Genomic DNA, 27,761 nt, shown 5'->3' with positions numbered 1-27,761 from the left:
TAGATGACTTTTAATCCTATTTTAATGTAAGAAAAACAGAGTTGTCTTTCTCCTCATCCATGGCAATAAACTTATAAGCATAATGTTTGTTTGTTTTTCAAAATAAAGTTGTAAATGTTTCCGATATTAAGTTAAACAATATGTTACAAGATATGTCACTACCTTTCCAGATCTTTTTAATAAGTCCAAAGGGAAGAGTAATTAGTTTATGTCTGTTTCATTTTCTAGCTATGCACTTTTTGAAATACAGTAGCCTACATATATTTTTTTTGTAATTATTTTTACAGAACCCCAAGCTACAACTCATAAGGACCCCGGTTTGAGAACCACCGATGTAAAGTGTCCTGATGTTGACATCCTTTTGTTTTCGTGTGCCCCCAGGTCCTTACCTCCTTCCCAAGCAAGCCACACTGCTTAAGTGGCATGCTGCTTGCAGCTGGGATGCTTTTGCTCCATTGCAGGGACCACACATTAAGACGTACTTTCATTAGTCATTGTGCCTTTCGGGGTACGCAGCTTTGTCGTAACTGGCTCTGCTTTTCCACACTTGACACTTAACATGAGCCGTTCCCGAAAACTGGATGGATTCCCCACACAGGAATGAATGGCAATAGAAATAATCTGTAATCATTGTGATTAACTGCACAGGTATTAGATTAAATCACAGTTTAACATACTTAGCTTTTAGTTAGCGCGTTGTACCTTCTGCTGCTAAGACTTAGTATGAAGTTCACTGAGTTACAAAGGCATCATGCAAAGAGTGTATACAAGAAGAACTTGTGAACTAAATCACTCACTAACTTCAAACTCACTCACCAACAAAGTAACAAAGTGTATTGTGTGTGTTGTTTGTGCAGCAGGCCAACAACACGTTTGCGTGGTATCATCAATAAGGTTTACAACATGTTTGTCTATAAATAGTGAGCGGTGGCTCCGCTGGCCCAAAGCAAGTCAAACTGCGAGTGCTGACTAATTAGAGCCTTCTCTTGTTTCTGGGCTCGCCTCCATGAGAGCAACTTTATGGGCTGCTCGCATGTTTTCAGCCTGGAGCGACTTGAAGGCTGATGGTTGCGCTCGTCTTCACACCGCGGGTGCACTTTTGCAGCCCAGCTACATACTGTAGAATGAAAAACAAATTACATGAATAAGTCAGCTCGTGTTCTCTCATGACAACATGCAGCAGTTGTTTGAATAAAACATGAAGAATGGCGACAACCTGCAGCGAGCGCTACTAAATATTTTAGCAGGCAGCTCAAACACGTCCCAGAAAGAATCAGCGGTAGAGAGAAATTGTGACCACGGTTGTGACAGCATGTTCCGGATGTTTCCTCTCGTCTGCCTGCTGGCCACTTGGATTCTGCTTCTTCCACTCCAAGGTGAGCGCCCGAGCGACTTTACAGAGACCCGGCGCACCTTCTTGTCCAAATGATGAGCCTCCTCCAAAGCGATCAAACGGGACGCATCCAACAGGCCCGAGGCAGATGAACTGGCACATTCCGGGCAAACTGTGAGGTCTCTTCGCCAAGATACTTATTAACATGTGACTCAACTTATGTTCTCAGAAATTGCATGTGAACATTGTCACCAAGCCAGAATGCCAAAGAGAGAAATAATCCATCCCAGCATGTCAATGCAATACCTGGAGACAATAATAGAGACTGAGCCTTGTTGCAAATTCAAAACAGAAAACCCACACATAGTTGATAATTGCCTACATACTGTATTAAAGTGAAATGATCCCAAAAAGCTCAATACTCAAATTCAAACTCATCGTGTAACATTATCCTTAAAAAATAATAAATGGCTTACAGATGATTTGATTAGGAACAAATGACTCACAAACTTGACCTAACACATTCACTCGCTAACTAATGCCATCACTCGAACAGCTAACTCACCACCTCTTCAGCTAACAAACTCTAACTTATAAACTAACTCACTCACTCTACTAACCAACCAAAACTTAGTCACCCACTAACTAAATCTTATACACATACCTAATAACCAATCAACTTAAGTCACCTCTCCACCTCTCACTAAATCACCCAACTCCAACAGCCAGCCAATCACTAACGCAATCAATCATTAACCAACCGACTTAGTCGCCCACAAACTAACTCTCATTCATTTTCTCACTTAATAATCAACCAACTTACCCACAAACAAAATCTCACTCACTAATAGTCACCCATAAACGAACTAACTCCCTCCCCCCTCACTCATAACCGACCAACTTAGTCAACCCACAAACTCAGGCAATCACTAACTCAATCAATGACTAACCTAGTCAGCCACAAACAAAATCTCACTCACTAATAGTCACCCATAAACTCACTCACTAACTTGCCCACTCATAACCAACCAGTTAGTCAAACGCAAACAAAATATCATTCACTCAATAACCAATCAATTTTGCCACCCACAAACTAACTCTCTCACTCACTCTCATTCACTCAGTCACTCACTCACCAACTTAGTCAACCAGAAACGAACTCTCCTCGATCACTCACTCACTAACCAACAGTGTTGTTATACCCTTAGCTCTGGATTCCTTTAACCCCGAGGAGGTGGAGTACGTGGCCTTCAACGTGACCGCGCCTTCGGGGGGCTCGGTCCGCTTGGACTGCGGCACCGATCCGCCGTCCATCTTCATCTGGGGCTTCACAAGAAACGGTTCGGACAGCAGCGTGGCTCTGGCGTGCGACTACGGTCACGGGCCCGTGCTGCAGGCTCAGCCGGACGGCGTGGTTCGCGTGCGCGTGCCTGCCAACTCTTCCGCCCTGGTCGTAGAGGAAGTGCAGCGGGAGGCGGAGGGCACGTACACCTGCCAGGCGTTGTACAACGCGGACCACGGGCAAAGAGTGGCCTTCTACTCCACCAGGCTGGACTTGGAGCATGGCTGATGATGATGTCACACTCATGCAAATAAAATCATAGAAGTTACTCAAGTGTCATTCACTCTCTAACTTTGTAACGCACTCACTCTTTTACAATCACTAACTTACCTAAACCAACTAACTCACTCCCTGTATAACACTGTCACTATTCTGAGTCTGATTCATCAACTCATTCACACCCTTTACTCTAACTCGCTCACCAACTAACTCACTACTTTACAAACGGCACATTAATCACTCCTTTGCCAACAACGCCAAGTAAGACTAACTCATCTGATAACACTCATAAACTTTAACTCACAAATCCTAACACACTCAACCAACTAACTCCACCTCTTTTAACAAAACTCTAAATTGTGAGCCAACAACCATTTCACTCAGTCACAAGCCAAGTAAAACGCTCAAACTCATGAACGAACTTACCACCCCTAATCAATTCCCTCACACGCTCACAAACTCCACCTAGCACCATCACTTACGTTCGCACTGTCAATCAATAACCGACCAACTAACCACATCTCCAACAAACACTGCAATGTGTGAACAATCTAACCAATTAGCTCACAATCTCACTCAATCAATCTCAAAATCCTCTCATCGTTAACTCATACTAACTCTGACTCACATCCTTGTTCACACACTCATTTATTTGACCTCACAAACTAACACACACCCACTCAATAACCAACTCATTAACACTGATGCCATAATTTAACTCTAATCACCCGCTTCCTCTCTCACTCACAAATGCACTCAATCACCAAAGTTACTATGTCACTCGACCTCAAAATGATTTACTCACCTGTTTACAACCACTAACTCATGAATTCACACATGCAAACACCGCCGTGCAGTTAAATATAAGAAAGGAAGGAAGGCTGACAGTGAATTGACTTACTCTTCCTTATCTTCTCTTTATATTATTACAAAACTTTACAAGTCGCTAAATCTCCGACAACACAAAACAGTTCTCAGGCAAAAACAAAAAGCATAAATAATATAAAAGACTGACAACTTTGTTCTTTGACACAGATACATTCATATGAAATAATAGTTTACTACTAGAAAAAATAAATAAGTAATCTAGGGAGTCTTTAGGAGTTCCATCACAGTCGCCGCAGGCCGCAACAGTTTGACGTCCATGTCGGACAAAGTCCTCTCTTAGGTCCTCTGACTGTCTTCTTTCAGGTCCTCTGACTGTCCTCTCTCAGGTCCTCTTTGTAATATTGTCACAGCAGCTCCGCCACTCCAACTGCCACACCGCAGGGAACTCAGACCTCTTGGAGGCTGGCCTGGATCAGCTCACCCCCGCCGGACATCCAGCCGGGCTTTTCGTCACAGTCCGAGTCCGGAAGGCCCAGACTGTCCCAGCACAGCACCGGACCGTCCTGATCCGTGCAGTCCAGATCCTCCTCTGCTGTGCACAAAAACAACAACCAATCAATGCGTTAGACATGTTATTAGGATTTTAATGACTTGTATCGTAAAATTTACATTATTTTTTAAAATAATTATGTTTATATTTATCGATATTAGTAAAAACACATTCTTGGTGAAGGGACTTCATATGTTAATAAATAAATAAATCATTTCATCAATTTATGAAAAATATTGACAAGCTCTCATTTGTTAATTAAATGAATAAGAAATGTATTTATTTATTTCATCTGTTATTTATTGAATACAATGAAATGTTTTTAAAATAATGAAATCACCTGTGTCATCTGCTGGACATTCTTTGTTGTGTCCGTCGAGACAACACGAGCGTTGCGAAGGCGGCGACTCTCGGTGCTCGTCGGGCAGGTGTGCGACCTCCAGGTCGTCAAGGTCGCTGGCCCGTCGCTCTCCCTGCGGGCCGGCAGGCGGGTGGTGGTGGCGGCACAGGGACGGCGCCGGCCGGTTCAAAGGAACCATCTCCAGACCGTCTTGCTGGCAGGGCGCCACTCGGTGCATGAGGGGAAGCGTCCCGCCCGAGAGGACGCCGTTGGTCTCGTTGTAACACCTGGAAAGCCGCACAGAGAGCTGTGGACTCAAATGCCAATACACTGTACTTAAAAGCGTAATTCAGTTGAAATGTGCTGAACTGGATTAGAAAAAATGCCTAGAATTGAAGTGGGATCCATAATGTCCATCTACGCAGAGGATAAAGACTTTGTGTTTGTGTCCAAATCCACAGAAGCGTCCTTGCGTAGCACGACACTTTATAAGCCCTCAAAGCCAACACAAACACTAAAATATTCTCAATCCCATTCAAAGAGAAGCATCGGGTTTCGCGCGCACTTCCTGCTATCAGAACAAGGATCCCCGACCGCGATCCACATTTTCTTTCCCGCCCGTGTACATAAATAAACAGGAGGCTAATTAGTGCGGCCCGTGTGTTGGCTGGTTGCACACAGGGTAAACTGTGATGCCGCTGAGCCTTGAGCATATAAACAGGAGCAGCATGGGAATGCGGAGTGCAAGAAAAAAAAAAAAAGGCCAGCTGGCCTCGCTCCCGACGACACGTGACAAAGTCCTAAACAGACTACCGCGAATGAACTCGATGGAAAAGTCAGAGAGGGAAATAAAAAAAAGTGGACTTTGAAAGAGAAAGCTTCTTATGATGTGATTGGCAATCTGCTCATAGTTGTGTCTTTATTCTTTATCCAAATGGTATGAGGTGTTCCACAAGGCTCCGTTCTCGTCCCATTATCAATGAACATCTTGTGTCATCCAAAATCCCTCATCCACATCGCCTCTTGTCAACGCACCTGTTATTGTTGCACAGGTTCTGACAGCTCATACACTCTGAAGATTCCGACTGGGGAAGAGCTGTGTACATGCCACCTCCCTAAAAAAAAAAAAAAAAAAAAAAAAAGTGTTTAGTGAGGATTAATGCAAGGAAAGTTTGAGGGTCTGTGAAATAATCGATGATAAATGATATAGGATCATTTTTAAAAATGCATCTCTACAAATGTATCCTTAAACTAACTTTGGGACATACTTAAATAAAAAATTGTATTTTAGAATAGAAAAAAAACCCTTGGGGGTCCCGCACTTACATTGTGGTGGTGGTGAGGGTGGGGCAGGGTGCCGTCGTGGCTGTGAGGATGTCCGACCGGGTAGAGGCCGCCGTTGCCGTTGTGCAGCGGTAGGCCATTAGGATGTTTGTGGTGCAAGTGGTGGCACCCCGGGGGCAACATACCGTTGTGCCCGTAGCCCCCGTGGACGCCACCATTCATGCGGCCGGTGCTGGCCAATGCGGTGTAGTCCAGAACGTGTCCGTTCATGTCAGCCGGCTGGTACAAGTAACCTGGAGGGTCGTATTCTGCGGCAGGAAACACACGGAGTACCACAAGGCTCATTTCTCGTCCCATTATATTTCTGAATCACTTAAAATTACTTCAATACTTCAATTTGCCAAATAAGACGTATAAAACTAAAATCTTCCATTTTTTACTATTTAACTCGTTCAAACCCAAAAATGTATGAATATGTTTTTTTAATACTTTGTCCTTCACTCCCATTAACCTATTTAGACGTAGTTTTTTAAAAAAAAAATGTTTTTTTATGCTAGAGCATACAGAAGGCTTTGACACAGCTTCTGACATGAAGAGGTTGCTTAAAGTAATGGTAGTTATTGCAAAAAACGGCCAGCAGGTGGCAGCAGAGTATGAGAAATCAGCCAGGGCCATGTTGTAACAAGCTCTTTTTGCCAGTGTTTTCAATAGATTTGTGAATAATCATCAAACTTATGGTAATTGCTGCAAAACGGAAACAGATACAAAGATACTTTCTTTCCTGGTGAAAGAAGAGACTCTAATCTTTCTTTTGGTAGGTTCCATGTTTTTATAGCAATAGAACAGAATATTATGTGGACCTTGCAAAATCAGTCAAAATTCAGTAAAACAGCCAGGAGGGTTGGAGTGAAGGAGTTAAATTTATTTAAAATTATATATTGATATATACTGTATATATATATATATATATATATATATTGGTTATATATTTTTATAATTAACTCTTTGACTGCCAGACGTTTTCAGAAAAGGGATGCCGTGGGTGCCAGCCGATTTAAGCATTTTGACTGATCTTTTGACTGATCTTTCAAGGTCCACAGAAAATTATGTGTTTGGACTATGGAAACACACATACTACCAAATGAAAGATTGGACTCTCATCTTTCATCAGAAAAAAAAAGTTGTTTCTAGCTTATTTCGTTTTTGAGTAATCAACAATAGAAAATAGCTAGTTTCACCTCTGTTTTGAAACAAACGTCTTTTAACGTCTTTGGCACTCCTCCATAGGATTTTACTAAACGTTATTTAACGTTTTTGGCAGTCAAAGAGTTAAAAAAAATATTTAAAAAATATATACTATTTTAATGATAATGATTAATATTAAGATTTATCTTCAATTTATTTTGATTTATTTAATTCGTTAAGTGTTTACTCAATTGCTTTATTGTGTTTATTCAAGGTGTTTGGAAAGGCTCAGTAAAAAGTGCTCGTTCGATGTGGCGATCAACATCAACACCCACTGTGCATGTTGTTGTGCTGCCGGTTCCTCCACAGGCACATGGCGATGAAGGCCAGCAGGATGAGGACCATCACGCCAAGCACGCAGCCCACGATGAGGTACAGGAGCCCCCCGGGAGGGCCGGCGGGCTCCTGCGCGTGAGGCGGCGTGACGGGCCGCTGGCTGGGCGAGCCCGGAGACTGCCGAGCTGGAATACAAAAACACAAAAAAAGGATGTTGCATGGTTGATCAATTGGACAAAGTTAACTCTTTTCAAATCGGCCAATAATAGCAGATTTTACTCGGTTAGTCCCTAGTTTTTGGTGATATTTGCTTGTTGGCTGGGCGTGTCTTTACCTCTGGTCTCACAGATCATGACGTTGCTGTAGTCGCTCTCGCCGCCGTCGTTGAAGCACTGCATCTTGATGTCGTACGACGTCTCGGCCTGCAGGTGGCTGATCATGTGCCAGTCTTTCACACCTGAGAAGAAAAGGAGGGTTGAGTTAGCGGCGACTGTCTGGAAAGGTGTTTTGTGGAGGTTTTAATCCTGACTAATAACACGTCATTATTTTTTCCACTTGGCTGAGGTCGTGTTCTTTCATGCGCTCTTGTGCTCCCCCTCCATAATACACACACACGCACGCACCCCCAACACACACACACGTCTCTCGTCAGCCCCGTGGGCCTTCGCACAGTTGCTGCACTCTAGTTCAGCTCCATATATGGCAGCTTGTGTTTGTCCTGGCTCAACTCCACTATTAACACAGACAAAGACACACATACTGTATATAAGACATTCACACACACGCATACAAGACAAAATCACAACATTTTCAACCAATGTGGATTTTGTTCTTTTTTTTTTTTCAAATTTAGTGGCTTTACTTTGTGGGGAAATTACAATCATCAATTATTATTACATGTCTGCTTATTTCTATATTTGTTGTACTTGTTACTGTTATATTGTTATATTTTATATTTGTTATATTTAATCTTTGTAGTGACCTTTAGTTTGTATTCATTTGATTTTATTGATATTTTTTGGTTGATTTAATTATTAATATTTCATTTTAATTAGCTGAATTATTTTATTGTGATTTTTATTGATTTTTTTATTATTATAAATGTTTTAAAAAAATTGGACTGTATTTATTATAACATTATTTTTATTTTTTATTAACTTTACTCTATACTATAATGATATTAATTCATTTAAAAGTAATTATTTGTATTAATTTTTATTTCATTTATATATTTTTGATGATTTAATTATTAATATTTCATTTGAATTACTTGAATTATTTTATTGTGTTTTTTATTTATTAATTTATTTATCATAAATGTTAAAACATTTTGGACTGTATTTATTATAACATAATTTTTTATTTTTTATTAACCGTATTCTATATTCTAATGATATTAATTCATTTTTAAACAAATTCTTTTTTATTTTATTGTGATTTGTATTCATGTATTTACCATATCAGGATTGTATTGTTTACAATAATATTATTTCTATATATATTTATCCCCAGGCTGGTTGACCCGAGGTCCAAAACTAACTTTCTGGTTTACCTTAAATCAAGGCCAAACTTCAGGCGGAAGCCTTGACTGAAGTTTGACCTGTGGTAAAAGTGGAGAAGTCCATAGATAACCCACCAGCACCACCACTTCCTTTCCTTTCCTGTCTCGTGATGGCCTAGCATTCCGGACGGCAACCCGAGCCGCTGCGTAGCTCCGCTGCCCGTTCTCGTATTTCAACTCAGGCCAATTACGTTGGAAGCCGTTCAGCAAAACCACAGCTGGAAAAGCCAACACTGTCTGTTGTATGTAGACTAGTGTGTCCACTAGCTATGCATGTATGGTGGCAGGATGAAACGCGATGCCTTGAATGGCTTTAAACAGGCTTTGCTTTGGGAAACGGGGGGTGCGCCATCTCTGCTGGGATGTCGAAGAGGGTTGGCATCCCGTTTTGCAAAATAAAATTTGTTTTGTGTGTCTTTACATTTCCACGCACCTTCCACCACATCGCGCTTGTAGTCGCTGTCGTTGTCGCTGTCGGTGGGCCGGTAGTAGATGTAGAAGCCTTGGATGGGAGTGTTGTTGTTACTCGAGGGACTGTACTGAAAACGGGAAGTAAAAAAAAAAAAAAAAAAAAAGCAAGATGATTACATTAAACCTCAATTACCATTTTTTTCCCCCCCTCGCAGCTAATGGAGCGGCTCGCTATCAGCCGTCCGCTCTGATTGCGCGGAAGTGGACCACAGATAATGAGAGTCGCAGGTTACGGAAAGGGCGGCAATTATCATCTGCGCCCATTGGCTCTTGAAAGTTTGCACGATATGAATGAATCGCCGTGAGAATGAGGAGGGAAGTGGCTGCGTTGTTTTTGTAATGGCCTCTTGAACCCTTCCATGCTGTTTGTTTGTTTGTTTCTGCAGTTGCTAATCTCGCACCTGTATCAAGGCACCATGTAACCGCGGCATGACTTTTGTTCCTAATCTTTATGATCCTGCTGTTTAAAAAAAAAAAAAAAATTTTTTTAACTTTTTTACAGTTTTGAGATTGACCTATGACCCTTCAAAGAGAAACAGGTGCATTTTTATGTGGGAACCTGTGCAAAAAAAACTAGGGGTGTCAGGCCATTAAAATTTGTAATCACAATTAATCGCATGACTTTAATAGTTAACGATTAATCGTAAATTTGATATCTGTTCTAAATGTACAATAAAAATAAAAAGTTTTCATACTAGTGGTAAAAAAAAATTGTAACCTAATAGGAATATGGCTGCATTTTTTAGTCATTGATACAGTAATTACATAATAATTCATAAAATGTAATTAAAATTAAAATTTATGTACTGTACTGTAAAAAACAAGTGTGATATTGATTTGTGTTGAGGTCACTAGATGGCATAATTGCATTTGTAATACATTGGTGCATTTTTCTTTTCATATTAAGAGATATTTAATTTTTTTAACATGTAGTAATTTGTGAAATTCTGCACATTTTTAAAATTGTAAAATACAACCAGTCTCCACCAATATATGTATTACTATAAAATTTATTACTGCTAAATTTTGACGTTGACATGTCAACAATTTCCCCAGTACAGGCTTTCCAAGTAACTCAGATTTAACGCACTAATTTTGACACTCCTACATTTAACACATTTACACTGTAAATTACATTTTGATTTATTTTATTCAATTTAATAAATGTTCTCAACTCTTACCCATTTGCGCATTCATGTCCAAACACAACCAAATACATATTTTCTCCCATTAATATAACGGATAACAGTTACATATATGTTGTAGTTAGATTACATCATTGTGTTACATGTAATCCATTACTTCCGGACTCTATATAATAAGGCCTACTCACAGTCCAACGCAGCATGATCTGCGTGTCGCTGATGGCGTCGGTGGCGGAGATGTGCGGTCCCACCACGGGCCGTTCGGCCATGCGGGGGCTGGCTTGCGGCACCTGGTACGGCCTCGACGCTATGCTGTGAGGACTCTCGCCGTACAAGTTCATCGCCGCCACGCGGAACCTGTAGGTGGCGCCTGAGGGAAGCCGAAAAACATGAGTCGCCAAAAAATCTACCATCTCATGTCAAAAATCCCAAATTGAGTGCTTTAAATGTGAAACTGGTGACTACATGCAACATGCATGGTTTCGACCAATGACGGCAGCTTCCTCTAAAAATTGTACAAACCATAGTTAAAGATTTAATGCAAACGTGTCATACAGTTAAATTAAGATAAACTGTTTATAAAAATGTACTGTAGTACTAGTAAAAAACATTTTGTGCTGGATAAAAAAAATTTAAAGAAGAAAAAAAACTCACTTAAATTTGCCTCAATTTTGTTTCATAAAGATTTTTTTTTTTTTCTGGATTTAATTTATTATTGTTTGGTTGAAGTGATAGTCCCATTTCATATTTTGGTCAATTTTACATGTACTAAAAATAAATTAATAAATCAGAAATGACCAGTTATTCAGTCCCTTAGTATTTTTTAACTGAATATTTACGTAATTAATTAATTAAGTAAATTATTTGGAGGGCAACTTTTTACGTAAAATAACATAAATAAATAACAGAACTCTTAATTTGTGTTATTTGATGATGATTTACTGTAATTTTTGAATGCTTTAGTTGAAATGATATGCTCAAATTTGCACAATCCTGTTTTATATTTTGCCCTTTTTGACATTTAATCTCTGATCGTAAAATAAAACAGATCACCAGTTGCTCAAGAGTAGTTCGGACTTGCTCAAGTAATTATTTGGAGGACTACTTTTAACTTGAGTCATACTAAGAAAGTACACTTTTTTGTGAACTCCACCCACCCGTGCAATATTACAGTTTTTGCCTCCAAAATAGGCAACTTTTTTTATTTCTATGGTGCACGCAGTAGCTATCGTTAGCCTCATTGCATTACTGCCTAAGACATTTTGAACTTGGTGCTGCAATGTCAGTTAAAAAATAATCAAACAATGCACTTTTTTATTTACGTCTGCATAGATTCTAAATCATCCCGATCACTCGTAATCCACAAAAGTTCAATCGAACCAACTATTTTTTTTCGTGTTTGTTTTTTCCATACTATTAGTTATGTTTAATTGGCTTTGGGATTATGAGAGGATTCCTTTAAAAAAGAAAAATTCTCTCCAGACCCAAAAAGTTGAAGAACCCACGCGCCAAAGGCAAACCAATAGAAATCCAGTCGAGGCTCACCAGGCTCCAGATTGCGAACTTCCACGGAGAGCTTGAGCGGCGAAATGTTGTCGGCCGCCACTCCCCACTCGGCGCTGCGGCTGCGCTTGTACTCCACCCGGAACGCCGTGACGGGCGAGCCGCCGTTGGCTCTGGGGATCCAGGTGACGTAGACGGAGCTCTCCGTGGCCATGGAGATGGTGGGCCGGTCGGGAGCCTCGGGCACTGCCAAGTGAAGGCGACAAGACGCGTGAACCTTTGAACTGCGTCGCCGCCGCATCCCGACATGGCGGAAAGGATGGAAGGAATTAGGAGAGGAGGAAGCGGAAAGGATAAATCACGGGAGGAATGCGTACTTACGGCAGCAGCTGAGAGTCACGCGGTTAGAGAGGCGGCAGAGGAAGATGGAGACAAGGGTTAGTGGAAAAGTAAGTGAGCCTTGTTAGTCCTATTGTCACATCCGTATTGGAATTGTATGTTGAAAGATCATAAAAATACTCGGTTTCCTTTCCAATCGTTCCCAAAAATCTGGTCAAATAAAAAAAAATAAAGAAGGTCGGCTGCTCCATTGAAAATGAATGGAAATTCCATTCATGTGTTCTAGTAAAGTGTTTTTAATACAGAATATATCACAGTATAATACTGTGCTACTGTACTTTATTAAAACATACAATAATTATATAATCAATTAGAATGTAAAGATTTTTTTTTTTTTTTTTTTTTAAAAAGGGAAAAAAAATGTAAATAAATTCATCATTTCCCCCCACATTTTTTTCTTCATTTAATGGAGTGCTGTGCACATTTGGCTACCGAAATGGAGTTGCTCTTCACAGAGGATAAATAATGTATGCCTGGGAGTTTTGTTATATTATCTGTCCTTGTGTTGCTCTACAGTTTGTATTCAAATATCCGTTGTTAAAAGAGTTACAGCCACAGATGTGAAATGGAGCTACAATATATCCCTTTTAGGCTGCGTACAGAGACGCTAAGCTAGGAGGGTCGAAGTTGTGAGCGCCTTTCATGAGTCTAAAACCAAATGACCAAAGATGCCCGTCCAGTATACTATGCTGCATATGATTGCATACAATGCTGCGCAATTAAGACAACCTTAAACAGGCACAAATGTTGCCTTTTTTAATTTTCTGTATTGATAGCACATGCTTTGGCGTCGAAAAAAAAAAGTTAACCTCATGAAAATTGGTTGAGAAATGAGCAAGTTACAATTTCATTTCAATGGCCATGAATGGCCTTTGATGGGAATGTTGACCTCTAGTCATAACACCGGAACTACGGGTGCTATTCACTAGCCTGTCTATGGCGTTTTGCATTGTGAGTTAGCATTAAGCTAGCAGAAGCTAAAGTTTTGCAGTAGTTTTCGGCTATTCCTAACTTTACCTCTGTCGTGGATCACTACCCCGAAGTGCGTGTTGGGCATTTTGTCCTCGGGCGCTTTGGGCGGCATCAGGACGACGGGAGGCTTGTTGGGCGGATTCTTGTTGGACGAGGCGCTCTTTTCTGAAGGAGGAGGAAGGTGTAAGGAGCAAGTCAAACAAAGTCCCACACATGTTCCCAGTTGTCAGCCCCGCCCACCAGCCAAAGCACTCGGACACCGTTCCCTGAGCCGCTCCCTTTTGATCAGGAGGCGGCTCAGATTTCTGCCACTGTTTTACTTTGAAAAGAAACTCGTCGGTTTATAAAAGGCGCAGTGACCATGCAGAGTGGAATCTGGATTTAACAGATCCAGAACCTACGGACTGGATCAAGTCAAAATAGTTCCACATCTGGCCACAGCGCCAGTAAACTGCTCGCATTTGTGCCTACCTGGCGGCCATGTTGTTAGAGGCGACTTTCACGTCAAAGGCAATGTACAGACAAACGTGGCGGCCTTGTCCCATCAAAGCAAATGGAAAGCACGGACTTTAGCGTAGCATCGCCGTAGGCACACATATTGAAATGAACTATTTTACTAATTTAATAATAATACTTACAAAAATTATATATTTACTGCATAAAATCAATTTAATGCATCCATGGTGTACACAAAGTGAGTAGAGAAGAACGTTGCGATTGAATTCAATTAAAATAACTCGTTTTTCACACATTAGGGAGAATCTGTGCCTTTGCGTATGTTATCTTACTTGTGGTTATGTGTTCCCACAGCAATTTGTGTGTGAATATTCGTTATTTGAAGGAAAAACACTCTCGAAGTCGATGCTAACTTCCTGGTAGCATTTGAATGGGATCCTCCCTTTGCTTTTAGCATTAACGCCAGGCTAGCAATGTTTTAATGTTTAAACATACATTGGCTGTAATTCTTAGCGTCGTGTGTTTAGTTTTTCAACTCCAACTGCTGGTGTCATTAAATAGCTTAAAGGACGCTTAGGGACAACAGAATAACCAGAATAACATACGCTACACACTTGCTAGTTGTTAATGCTACGCATACAAAATGGTGCATTTAGGGTACTTTCACAGCATTGGAAACTTCGGTTTTCTTCGCTGATAACGTTAAGAGGAAAATAATCAGCCATTTGGCCGATTGTTTTGGGCAATAATCGGCCGATTAATCAGTCAGGCCCTAATTTATGCAGTAACTACAAATGCAATCCAAAATCCAAACATTTCAACAACAAAAAAAAATCACAAATTTCATTTACTACTACTATTACAACTACTACTTTTCTTACTAATACTTTTCCTATTATTATTACTACTACTACTGCTGCTGCTGCTATGTACCTTTTCCAGTGCGAAAGGTGAGCATGGCCGGCTGTCCCTCACCCGCCGAGCTACGGGCCACCATGAGCACCTCGTACAGGCTGGACGCCTCCAGCTCGGAGAGACGCAGCGAGCGCTCGCTGCCGGGCACTCGCACCGTCAGCCAGCTCTCCATCACCGTGGCCATCTCGTCCACCTAAGCCACAACGGGAAAGGATACCAGTAGTGCACATGACGACCATCAAATGCGAATTAGCAGCAACACAATGACAATCTAGGTTGGTGATTTGCTTCTTTTTTGGCTTTTTATTGTGTGTATTTTACCTTACGATATTTGACAAAATAGGCGTTGATGGGGCTCCCGCCGTCAGGCCCCGCCCTCCACTCCAGGTCGTAGATGTCGGGTTTGTGTGTCTGGGGCGGACTGGTGATGATGGGAGCGTCAGGTGTGAGACGGTCGCCGCCCCCGTCGGACGGCGACTCGTCCGCGCCCTCTTCCTCCTCCGTCAGGAAGCGCTCGTCACCTTCGTCGCTCTGCATGGGCGGCAGTGAGGGCCAAACGTCCACATCGGGATTCAGTTCTGGGAAGAGACATGCCGGTACTGTTCATGTAGTGCATTTATTCTTTATTTATTTCAAAAATTGGAAATGTTTGTTGCTCTATTGTAGGGCTGAACGACTTAATTCCTCAATATATGGCGATTGCGATCTAATAAGCGATTATTTTTTCAAGGTCCCCTTCTGATTTATTTGAAATGATAAAGAAATTCATTATTTTGGGGAAATACAATTACTTTTTATTATTATTAGGAATATACCAATGAGTATTGTTCACTTTTGCTGTCCTGTGTTTTTTTGCTCGCGAGATGGTCACAAGAATGCTTGTTTACCTGATTTGTCAATTACAAAATATACAAATAATAATAGAATAAATAAATAAATAAATGTAATAGCTGTTAAAAGTGAAGAAAAATTGTAAATTCGGCCCAGAATTTCTGCCAAAATGAAAATAAAAACCTTATTTAGCGAGAAATATTAAGCAGTAGGGGGCCAGGCACTCTCGTAAAATAATAATAATAATAATATATAAAATTTAAAAATATATAATAGCTGTTAAAAGTGAAGAAAATTTGTAAATTTGGTCCAGAATTTCTGCCAAAATGAAAATGAAAAATTATTTAGCAAGAAATATTAAGCAGTAGTGGGCCAGGCACTCGTAAAATAATAATTTATATAAAGTTTTTAAAAAAAAATTCTAGCTGTTAAAAGTGAAGATAAATTGTAAATCCGGTCCAGAATTTCTGCCAAAATGAAAATAAAAACCTTATTTAGCAAGAAATATTAAGCAGTAGTGGGCCACATCAAATTCAACAGGCCAGGTCTAGCGCCAACCCTTAAGTTTGACACCTGTGCTCAAGTTAAGACCAACAATCTTTCACTTGACAAAAGGATGGCTAAGCAGTTCAGAAAATGTCTGAATGGTCCGAAGACGCAAGTACATTGAGTTTCGATCACCGCAATGTCTGAAATACTTTGACAGAAACAATGTGCAAGTGAGAGAGTGTGTGTGTGTGTGTGTGCAAGCAAGCAAGCATGGCACCGCTACACTTTTGCAAAAGTAAACATGCTGGGAGCTGGTAACACTAAACCTGATTACCGGGAACGCCGCCAGCTGCCACACATTCCGCATGCCGGCCATTAAAATAGCGGAGAGGGAATCTGTATGTAGTCGTGAGGCTGCCACAGCAGAGGAAAAACGTCAAGGAAGTGATGCCAACATTAAAGGAAGTCTTTCAAGGCAGAAAATGGGAACAAAGCCACGAGGGATTCCCAACAAAAAAAAAAGGGAAGTACAGTGGTGCCTTCAGATATGACTTGAATTCATTCTGTAACCAAGCTCTCAAATCAAAATACAGTACTTAAATCATCTATTCGCATGCAAATGAATGAAAATGCCGTTAATCTGTTCCTGCTCATCCTATTTTGGCCTGAAATGTGAGTGCTGTGGGTGCCGGGAACATAGCATAAGGTACTAAAATAATGAATGTGTTCTACAACATAATGATGACTCCCCGTCCCCTGCAGCTTTTGCACTCCTCTGATTGGTCAATGGCTTGATAGACTTACAGGAAGGTCAATCACGTGACAGCGTTTCTTGTTGCCATGGTGATGGACAAAACAACACAGAACAGACTTATGTGGAAAAAAAACCGTGGCCTTATAAACGTAATAAAATGAGGACTATTGTTCTTCATTTAAACTAAATGATTTGACAACAGAATAGGAAAATTTGACAAGATTTAAAATGTTTTCATACTACGTACACATAAAGAATTACGCTATTTATTTTAAAGGGGAAGTCAACCCCCAATTTTCTTTTTGACAATAATGTTCTATGCAGCCCAACTGGTCTAAATATGGTATTCTGGTTAATATTATGTTAGCGGAATAGGAGTTAAGCAGCAAAATCCAGTCATTTTTATCCATCTCGGGGGCGGCCATTTTACCACTTGCTGTCAATTAACTAATTCACTGCCATTGACGGCTATTGACGTAAAAAAATTATTTGAACTATTTCTATTTAACATTTTTTTTCTACTTTTGTTAAAAAGAGTATGAAAACCTAGGGGGGGGGGGAAGTTGTTCATTTAGAACAGATATCAAATGTATGATTAAACTATTGAAGTTATGCGATTAATTATAATTAAAAATTAGGAGCGTCGGGCAATTAAAATATTAATTAATTGCATGACTTCATGAGTTAACTCACGATTAATCACAAATTTTATATCTGTTTTAAATGTACAATAAAAAAATATATAGGTTTTCATAGTCTTGTTAATAAAAGTGGAAAAAAATTAAAAAACTAATAGAAATAGTTCAAATACATTTTTGACGTCTATAACCGTCAATGGCAGTGAATGAGTTAAAGATGACATCAATGTTGCTGAGGTCTCAGGTCACAACCAATCACAGCGCCGCTTCAGAATACAGGTGAGCTGTGATTGGTCGTGGCCCGAGCCCTGAGCAACTTTGATGTCATCTTCAGTCGACAGCAAGTGGTAAAATGGCCGCTCCCTGAGATGGATAAAAATGGCTAGATTTTGCTACTTAACTCTTATTCCACAAATTAATCAGAATGTCATGTTTAGGCTAGTGAAGTCACATATAACGTATTAGGTTGACTTCCAATTTTAGATAAATTTACACATACCCAGTTGTAAAAACGCAGTAACATCTGAGAGCTTAATAAGATTTACAAGGGAAAATGTGTGCGGCAAGTGAAATGCTCTTACGCAAAAACTGCCTGGTAAGAAGAAATATCTTGACTCTCAAGTTGAGATTAGATTTGAGTTTTTGCAGTGTCCCTGAACAAGTGAAATGTTTTAGGGATGCTGGTTAAACTCAGCGGCTGGAACCTCCCGACACAAGCGTCCTTATCAGCTTGGCATGCTCTCTGCTTGCATCTTCCAGTGGAAAACGCGAGGCAGGGATGGAAGGAGGAGAGGACGGAGGAGTGGGAGGACGCGGCGACGTAAATACAAGGCGGTTGTGTAGCACGTTGACAGCCGGGTGGTCCGCTCCCCTGTCCTAACCCTTCACAGCTACTCCTCGCATTCCAGCGTCCGCGGGGGCTTATCCCCGGGCGGCGTTGCACAAAGCTCACTCTCACGATCCAGCTCGGGGAAAAGGAGAGCGGCCTTGGCGCAATCCCCCCCCCCCCGCTGGCCCCCGCCCCCAAGCGTGAGGACTGCCTCAAGATATGAACGGCTTAACTCTTTACTGCGCAGCTCCTCTTGCCATGTTTACTTTCTCTGAGTATGTCACCGCATAAGTGACCTGAAGTAACTTTTAACATTCAACCTCTCGGGTACTTTTTTTATGAGATGATTGACGTACCTGACTGCACCCTCAGCATTCCCGACGACTGCGCCGACCCGATGCCGTTGTCCAGCAGACATTGGTACACGCCTTGGTCCTGCGGCTCCACACCGGCGATGACGAGCTGGCCATCAGAGATTCGTACCCGGTGCGAGGCGGCCACGGGCTCGGCGTTGAACAGCCAGGTGACGTTGGGCGTTGGGTTGCCCGCAGCCACGCAGCTGAAACGAGCGATGGAGCCGGGAGAGGCGTGCTGCAGGTCAACGAGGCCCTCCAAGATGGATGCGGTTTCTACAAGGTTAGAAGGGGGGAAGATTCCCATTAGACTTTAAAATAAATTAATTAAATAAAATTAGTATAATTGTATTGTGCTGGCTTCGAAAAAGCCATGTATTGTTTATTTTTGTTCCTATTCCAGAGATGCTTTATTTTGCAAAGTAAAGTTACGTTTACTGTGAAAAGAAAACCGGATGCTGTTGGGTTAAGTACTTCCTGTTTAGCGTCGTGTGAAGAAGCTAAGCAAACAGATTGCAGCTCCGTGTCCTCAAGTCTCGAGCCAAGCACAGCCTGTACGTGTGTGTATATAGAAAATGTTTTGTGTGAAACGTGGAGCCAATATACATTAGAGGGGTTGTTAATTGTTAATCGTTTGCATTATAGAGATGCTAGAAATCGAGCTAACGGTTAGTGCGTTAGCTAGCGAACGTTAGCATGCTATCTCAGTGTATTGTTTATCATACAGCAAACAAGTGCGGCACTGCCTTTTAATGTATTTTATTTCACAAACAGCATGTAAGTGTTTTTGTGTTTGATGTTACAGTTTTACACCTTTTTGAGTCTTTTCTTCGGTGAATAAAGTTGTATGATTCATCAACTAGTGTTTAATTGAAGGAGTTATCTATTTGTCTAGCTACAGCAGGAACCTAGCAAGGGCAGAATATATATAATTATTATAAATATTATATATACATTATTAATATTATATATACATTATTAATATTATATACATATATATATATATATATTAACATTATTAAATTTAATTAATTTTAAATTAAACTATGGTGCTAAAATTTAGGGCCCACCATCGGAAAGTTGCGAATCCTCACCAAGAACATTGACGGTGTAGTTGGCGCTCATCAGCGTCCCTCGCTCGCTTTCAGCAGCACAAGCGTACACTCCAATATCGTCCGTCGTCACGGAGACAAATTCCAAATTGTCGCGCAGGTGTCGCAACGAAGGCCCCGGTCGGATCGGCTCGCCGTTCTTGAACCATGTGGACGACGACGGTGACGGATTTCCAGAAACTACGCACTCCAGCGTGTACGACTGGGACCGCTGCAGAGTCACATTCTTGGGAGTGGTGGGGTAAACTATCCGCACTGGAGAGGAAGGGGAGTCTGCATCTAAATAGAAGAGAATAACAAACATTAGTCTTATATTGGGGAAAGCTCAGTAAACAGAAATACATATACTGGTACATATATATTCAAAAATAGATAGAAATTCCAACGGGACTTACGTCGGACAGAGATTTTGGTACCGTGGGTCTGTGTGACAGTTTCCCCCGTGACAGGATTGTACGAGCCGCACTTATAGACACCTTGATGTCGCGCCGAGAAGGACCGGATCTGCAAGTTGCCGGATGGAAGGACCAAGTAGTCGTCTAAAAAAAGGACAGATCAATTTAATTTAACCGGTGACCTACAAGTTGCAATTCGTCTTCAACCTCCAAAGAAAACACAAAAGAAAAAGAAGAACCTGTTGAGGCCTCCACGCGCTCGCCTCGCACTCGTAGCCTGGGGAAGGCCGGCGGCACGCTGGTGGGCAGAGGACACTCGACGATTGCCGGGTCGCCTTCCTGGACGGACAGCGAGCGCCGCCGGCTGTCTTGGTACTCGGAGATTTCTGCAAGGCCCAACGGAGGAGAAGGAACGTTAGGAAGTGGCGAGTGTTGTTATGACTGAGGAAAGGAAAACCCTGAGGCTCATTAAGGATGTCAAAAGTCCTGCTGCTTCCTTCCCGGCGCCACTCAGCGGCACGCGTCCTCGCCCCTTTACAAAAACAACTTCGTGGCTTGCCTCAATACTTTAATGCAGTGGCGGGAAGTATCAAACGGCAAATATTTGGTCATTCAAGTATATTTTCAGGGATCTGTACTTTACTTAAATACACTAGTATTCTGTATTACAAGCAGTGGCGTGCAAAGGGGGGTCTGACGGCATCCAGAAACTCCCACCGGCCCATAAATAGCAAAAATACACATATAATTGACAACCATTTTATTATCTATTTTATTTATTTATTATTATGTATTATTATTATAATTATTTTACTTTTTTTTTTTTTTTTTTTAAATGGGGATATATGTCCAATTACCGTAGTGTTTTCCACATTGGCTCCCCAAATACATTATTTTTAAAAATTGAGAAAATATCTAAAAAATATTTTTTTAAACTGGAGAGGAAGAAAATTGATGAATATGTGAATACATTTATTTATTTATTATTACTATTGTTGTTACTCTTTATAATTATAATTATTATTTTGTTTTACTTTTTTCTTACTCCCCCAATAAAAAAAAATAAAAGTTTTCCAGATTGGCTTCCCAAAATAATAAATAAGATTATTTTTAAAAATTGAGAAAATATCTAAAAAATATTTTTTTAAACTGGGGACAAAAAAAAATAATCGATGAATATGTGAATCAATTTATTTATGTATCTATTTATTATTATTATTATAATTACTATTATTATTATTATTTAAGTTTTTTTCTTACCCCCCGTTTTTTTTAAATGGAGATGGTGTTTTCTACGTTGCCCCCCCCCCCCAATTTTTTTTTTCCAAATTGAGTTTATTTTATTTTATTTAAACTGAAAAAATATATAATAAAATCGACGAATATGTGAATCCACCAGTGCCAAACTGCAAATATATCAGGGTCAACTGTAATTGCCCAAAAAATAGTTTTTATTGTTTGTACTTTTGTACAGTTCAGTCTATACTTTTTTTTTTTTTACTTTGACTAAAGTACATTAATTGAATCATACTCAAGTAAAACGTGACAATTTCTAACACATTTGCTTGAACAAAAGCAAAAAGAAAACTCCACGTACCCGCCAATTCCACGCGTGCATACCGGCTGGCAACAGCCGGCCCATGGTGCGAGCGCGCCACGCACTGGTAGACGCCGACGTGGGCGCGCTGCAGGGAGGCGATGGTGAGCGTCCCGCTCTTCAGCTCCACGCCGGGCAAGGTGTCAACGAGCAGTGGCGCGCCCCGGAAGCGCCAGGAGAGCGCCGCCGACGAGGGGCTGACGGCGCAGCGCAGGCGAGCCGCCGAACCCGGACTCTGCACCAGTGAGGCGGGCTCAGAGCGGAAAGACGGATATTGAGCTGAGGGGGGGAAAGACAGCGGATGATGAATGAAGGGAGTAAAACCACGTTTTCCAGTAGGCGGTAAATCCTGACGTGATGCGCAAGTAGGCGGGACGGTCGTTGGCTGCGTCAGCTTCGGAAATTGACATCAGAAGAAGAGGAGGTAACGCTGTGGAACTGTGCTTCTCAAACTGGAGTCACGAGATCCACACAATTATTTCATAAGTGTGTTGACAAAATGAGCAGTCTATTGATCTATCTATCTAATATCCATCCAGCTATCCATCTATCTATCATCTATCTGTATATCCTTCATCTATCTGTCCATCCGTCTAGCTATCGTCCGTCTATCTATCCATTTGTCTATTTATCCATCTATCGATCTATCGATCCATCCGTCCATCTATTCGTTTATCCATCTAGCCGCCTATTATCCGTCTGTCTAATACGTCTATCTATCCATCTGTCTATCTGTCCATCTAACATGTCTATCTATCCGTCCATCCATCCATCTATCATCCCTCCATCCATCTATCCATCCGTCTGTCTATCCGTCCTTCCATCCATCCATCCATCTATCTATGTATCCGTCTGTCTATCTATCCGTCTGTCTATCCATCTATCAACTATCTGTCTGTCTATCCACATCCGTCCGTCTATCTATCCATTTGTCTATCTATCCATCTATCGGTCCATCCTTCCAGCTAGCCGTCTATCCATCTAGCCGTCTATCATCCGTCCGTCTAATACGTCTATCTATCTAGCCGTCTATCTATCCATCTAATATGTCTATCTATCCATCCATCCGTCCATCCGTCTATCTATCTATCCGTCCGTCCATCCATCCATCCATCTATATATGTATCCGTCTGTCTGTCTATCCATCTATCCATCCATCTATCATCCATCTGTCTGTCTATCCGTCTATCCATCTAGCTGTCTATCATCCGTCCGTCTAATACGTCTATCTATCCATCCATCCGTCTATCTAACTGTCTGTCCATCCATCCTTCCTTCCATCCATCCATCCATCCATCTATGTATCCATCTATCTATGTATCTGTCTGTCTAGCCGTTTGTCTATCCATCCATCCATCCATCATACATCTGTCTATCCATCTATCCGTCTATCCGTCTATCCAACCATCCATCCATTCGTCCGTCCGTCCATCCATCTATCTGTGACAGCTACAGATCAACAAATTCGAACTTCGACAAGTGTAAATGAGAATCGTACTGCTAGGTGTCAACGTGGTGAAGGAGTTAGTTTAGAAAAGAAAAAGAAAAAAAGTAACGCGGACTCTCCAGTGTTGCACTGCTATGCGTTAAGCACACAAAAACGCGAGTGGGAGGTTTTGCTTTGAGGCCATGAAAGTAAGGAAACTCTGGCTGCTTTACACTCAAATAATGACCTTCACCAAGTTCGACTGGAACTGAAGGTCGTCATATTTGGAATCAAACTCAACTTTGGGGGGAAAACTTTCATATCTTAAGGTGCACAAACGTATGAGATGGATAGATTGTAAACAGACAGTGAGCTGGATAGAGGTAAATAACCAAAGGTAACTGACGTGTGCAGCCGATGAGCAGGGACTGGCTGAGACACAGCATAGTGGACAGGAAGACCCTGAGGCCACCGTCCATGGCGCCCTCCGACCCCTGCCGGCAGCCGTGACAGCCCGGTGTGCACGCCCTCCTCCGATTGGCCAACCTGGAAGAAGAGGAGGGGCAAGAAAAACAAAAAAGACGTCAGACACCATCTTGTTGCCACGACGACAAAAGGAGACAATGGGGAGCATCTCTCTAATCTTCACATGACACCACTTGACTTCTTGAGCCCCTCTTTGCACCCCCTGGAGCAAGGACGGACAACATTTCTCCACTTAGGGCCACAAACAAACAAAACCAAAAAATGGAAGAAGGCAGACGGGCCCACTTCACTAAAAAAATCATTTTGTATAAAACAACCTAGAAAATTGGGTCAAATTGACCCATAAAGTGTATCGTCCATTTTTTATCCATAATTGGGTTATTTTTGACCCAACTGTTTTTAGAGTGCAGGATGGGATTATGCTAAATAATAAACAAACCGTGATTTTTTATGAAAGACAGTTTATCAATGTTAATTAGAGTTGTTCACTTACTAAAGCACTTTGACTTGCAGTCTTTTAAATGTTTACTACAACTTCACATAATTCTACCAAACAAGTAAGTAAAGTATTTTGAGTTAAGTAACACATTAAAACTTGCATCTAGAAGTGTCAAAATTAATTGATTAATATAACAATTAATTGATCATCAAATTAACTCAACTACTTTAATAATCATCTAACTGTTTCCCACCTTTGTTTAACTTAAAATTGACCAAATTATATTTCAGCCTCTTAACAGTATTTTTTTTTCTGCATAGTCCTTCATGAAAGCAGACATTTTGTGTTAAATCAAAATAATACATTTGAAAAAGATCTACTTTTACTTTGGAAAACTTTCCAACCAGAAATTGAATACGTTTCCAAAAGGTTGGCAAGTAATCCTTATCGCTTAATTTGTGTTTACTTGTTTTTAAATCACTCTACATTACAAAATAAACAACAATAATTTGTTAATAAACATTAATAGGATTTTTTTTTTTTTTTTTTTTTTTTAATACTGTACACTTTAACTCTTTGACTGCCAACCGTTTTCAGAAAAGGGATGCCGTGGGTGCCAGCCGATTTAAGCATTTTTGACTGATCTTTCAAGGTCCACAGAAAATTATGTGTTTGGACTATGGAAACACACATACTACCAAATGAAAGATTGGACTCTCATCTTTCATCAGAAAAAAAAGTTTGTTTCTACCTTATTCCGTTTTTCAGTAATCAACAATAGAAAATGGTTAGTTTCACCTCTGTTTTGAAAAAAAACGTCTTTTAACGTCTTTGGCACTCCTCCATAGGATTTTACTAAACGTTATTTAACGTTTTTGGCAGTCAAAGAGTTAAGGTGAAATAAAATGTTATCCGATCATTTGATGGAATAATAATAAATAAATAATAAAACGATTCAATTATGACATCCCTACTTGTATCTCAAGGCACCACTGTACCTCCTTGACACCAATTTCTATTGAGGGAGTATGCGGCCACTGTCTTTATATCACTTTCTTGTCACACTGTTGTGCATCCTCATAGGTTCACCCTAGCCTGACGTCCCTCACTGGACCTAGCTGGATCACCCCCCCCCAAAAAAAGGGGGGGGGGGGGCGTAATAAGAAGCAATTCTCCGTCCTTTTCAAGCAAGCCCCCCGCCCACTTCTCCTACTCCTCCTCCTCCTCTTTCCGAGGGTAATCCAGGCCAGGCTTTGATCCCGGGGTTCCTGCTCGGTAACCAGGACTCGAGCCCCACAATGGCCGCCCAGCTGTGATATTGATGCCGATGCTTCAGCGGAAGAGCCAAGCCGGGGGAGCAAATTAAAAAGATGACGGGTGTCGGGATGGGGTCGAGATGGGGGTGGGGGGGGGGGTGGGTTCGGCGGGGTGCTCAAGCCAAGCTAAGGCAATTTATGTAATGCTACTTAAAAGCCGCATTTGGCAAAATGTAAACGATTCAGAATCATTACTGTCTGACTGTGATGAGAAGGTAATTAGTTGGAGTACAATATTACTGTCACACACACAAACTTGCACACACACAAACTTACACACACATCCGACACTCAAACACACTCGCACACACATACATTCCTGGAAAAACAGGTGTAAAAGTGCTTAAAGAAACAATGGAAGCGCGAAAGGCGACCGAGTTTGGATTTCAGTGTGCTACTGTGTAATGTGGTTTCAAGTCTACTTTGTGGCGTCTCATCAAACCCACATCGCCACGCCGCATGCTGGGACAGGCCCCCAAGCTTGCTGGATTCATGATATATAATTACAATAATAAGACACGGGGGCCTACAAAACATGCGACCGGCAACACACAGCGCTTCTACTGTAAAGGTCACCAACCTGAGAACTACTTCTTGCGGACTGATTAATATGAAGGGCGACCAGTTTGATAAACACTTCTGAAATATCAAGTTATTAATGAATGAATGATATTTCTTTATGTGAAGACTGATGATTTAGCACAATAGGAAACAGATAAATATCAATATGCAACACTATATTTCTATAAATTTCTGCAAGTATTTACATTTTCAAATGAGCGTTACGTCATCAACATTCCAAGAAATCCTAAATGTATCCCGTCACTAGTGATGGGAAAATGAAGCTTCATGAAGCACTTGCGATACTTTTTGACTCCTCAAGATGGCACTCATGATTCAAAGATGCAATGCAAATGTAATCAATTTTTATGGCACTTGCCTTTATTTTTAAACCAAGAGCACCATCTAGAGGAGTCAAAAAGTATCGCAAATGCTTCATGAAGCTTCATTTTGCCATCACTACCCGTCACTGTGAGCTATTTTTAGAACTCATGTGGTCATTGAGGCTACCTGGTTCCACATCTACAAATGACCAAGGCTATCTGTCAGTTTAAAGAAATCAAAAAGTGGCCCTTGAGCACTACATTTTGCCGCCTCCCGTCCGTTCCTGCGAGTGCCATGGCGACCGGTCGCCCTTGTGTAAACACACACACAGCTGCCTATCGGGCCCGTCCATCTGGCGCTGCGAGGAAACGCACGGGGGCATCCATCTTCCCGCTTATCTGTTTGACTTTTCGTTGACATCCGCCACCATGAAGACGCATACGCCGCTAGGATATCTGGTGTCAACCCCAAAATCCCATTAGCGAGGGTCCAACTGATGCTGGCGGCAACGTATGCTCAGGGTGAGGCTACCTGTGCCGTTAAGACGCGGTAAAGCAGTTCTACCCACTGTGGCGGAATACAAATAGACACTATTATCATTATTCTAACTAGTCTACTTTAATGACAGTTGGTAACAAAGCTAATGCTAACACAACAAAAGGGATATTTAAGCTACTCCACCTTTACTACAGAAAAGTAAGGAGGCGATGAAGCATCACTATAGCAGCAAAGAGTCAGTTTATTTTTTTTATAGCTAGCCAACTAATACTCCAGGCAACGCATAATCTCTGAAGAGTAATGGTTGCACAAATGCTAAGCACTACACCACATGAGAGGTGTCTTGGCGGGTCCAAACACTATTATAGACTGAAAAGCAGATGATCTGGGATCACTAAGGCAACAGAAGAGTCACTTTATTTTACGACTAGCTAACTAGCTGTGATTTAATACTTCAGAATGATGCTAGCAACAATGCTAAGGGATAACAACACCACAGAAAAGGTGTCCAGCCTGCTCCCAAAAACTGTCCAGGCATCACTACAGCAACCAAAGTCACTTTATTTTACTTACAACTAGCTACACAGCCACACTTTAATGTTCCAAACAACTCTGAAATGTAACTTTGGCACAAACGCTAAGCGCTAACACCACAGGGGAAGTGTCCAGGCTGATCTAAAAAGTATTATAGATTGAAAAGCAGATGTTCTGGCATCACTACGGCAGTAAAAGTCACGTTATTTTTCTTATAACTTGCCAACTAGACTTAATTTAAAGCTCCAGGTACTGCATACAGCTGAAATGTTGGCACAAATGCAAAGCATGTCAAGGATGGTTCAGCCGAACTATACCACAAAAACATTACTATTACGCT

At 41.1% G+C, this 27,761-nt stretch overlaps 2 protein-coding genes across 4 annotated transcripts in view; one reads left to right on the top strand and one right to left on the bottom strand.

The window, feature by feature from the left end:
- The first annotated feature begins 1,291 nt into the window (after positions 1–1,291).
- Positions 1,292–2,903, top strand: LOC144051727 (uncharacterized). Its single transcript, XM_077565097.1, has 2 exons — positions 1,292–1,376; positions 2,542–2,903. Exons 1-2 carry the CDS (start codon positions 1,313–1,315, stop codon positions 2,901–2,903), a joined length of 426 nt encoding a protein of 141 aa, XP_077421223.1. The 5' UTR covers positions 1,292–1,312.
- Positions 2,904–3,786: 883 nt separating this feature from the next.
- cdon (cell adhesion associated, oncogene regulated) overlaps positions 3,787–27,761 on the bottom strand; it is an 86,080-nt gene continuing 62,105 nt past the window's right edge. For 2 of the 3 annotated variants that reach the window (XM_077565960.1, XM_077565962.1), the window contains 18 exons: positions 23,670–23,809; positions 21,838–22,116; positions 20,480–20,626; positions 20,241–20,384; positions 19,828–20,124; positions 18,737–19,009; positions 15,161–15,417; positions 14,858–15,032; positions 13,514–13,633; positions 12,140–12,343; positions 10,783–10,964; positions 9,412–9,517; positions 7,752–7,874; positions 7,417–7,602; positions 5,939–6,204; positions 5,648–5,727; positions 4,613–4,899; positions 3,787–4,314 (listed from right to left, as the gene is read on the bottom strand). In XM_077565960.1, coding sequence (XP_077422086.1) covers positions 4,169–4,314; positions 4,613–4,899; positions 5,648–5,727; positions 5,939–6,204; positions 7,417–7,602; positions 7,752–7,874; positions 9,412–9,517; positions 10,783–10,964; positions 12,140–12,343; positions 13,514–13,633; positions 14,858–15,032; positions 15,161–15,417; positions 18,737–19,009; positions 19,828–20,124; positions 20,241–20,384; positions 20,480–20,626; positions 21,838–22,116; positions 23,670–23,809 — 3,412 coding nt within the window. In that variant the 3' untranslated portion in view covers positions 3,787–4,168. The remainder of the gene's footprint in view (positions 4,315–4,612; positions 4,900–5,647; positions 5,728–5,938; positions 6,205–7,416; positions 7,603–7,751; positions 7,875–9,411; positions 9,518–10,782; positions 10,965–12,139; positions 12,344–13,513; positions 13,634–14,857; positions 15,033–15,160; positions 15,418–18,736; positions 19,010–19,827; positions 20,125–20,240; positions 20,385–20,479; positions 20,627–21,837; positions 22,117–23,669; positions 23,810–27,761) is intronic. The other variant, XM_077565961.1, reaches the window with a different exon arrangement.

Source organism: Vanacampus margaritifer, chromosome 5 (assembly GCF_051991255.1).
Source record: "Vanacampus margaritifer isolate UIUO_Vmar chromosome 5, RoL_Vmar_1.0, whole genome shotgun sequence".
Taxonomy (NCBI): domain Eukaryota; kingdom Metazoa; phylum Chordata; class Actinopteri; order Syngnathiformes; family Syngnathidae; genus Vanacampus; species Vanacampus margaritifer.
Note: the sequence above shows the minus strand (reverse complement) of the source record. Positions and strands in the feature narration are given on the sequence as shown.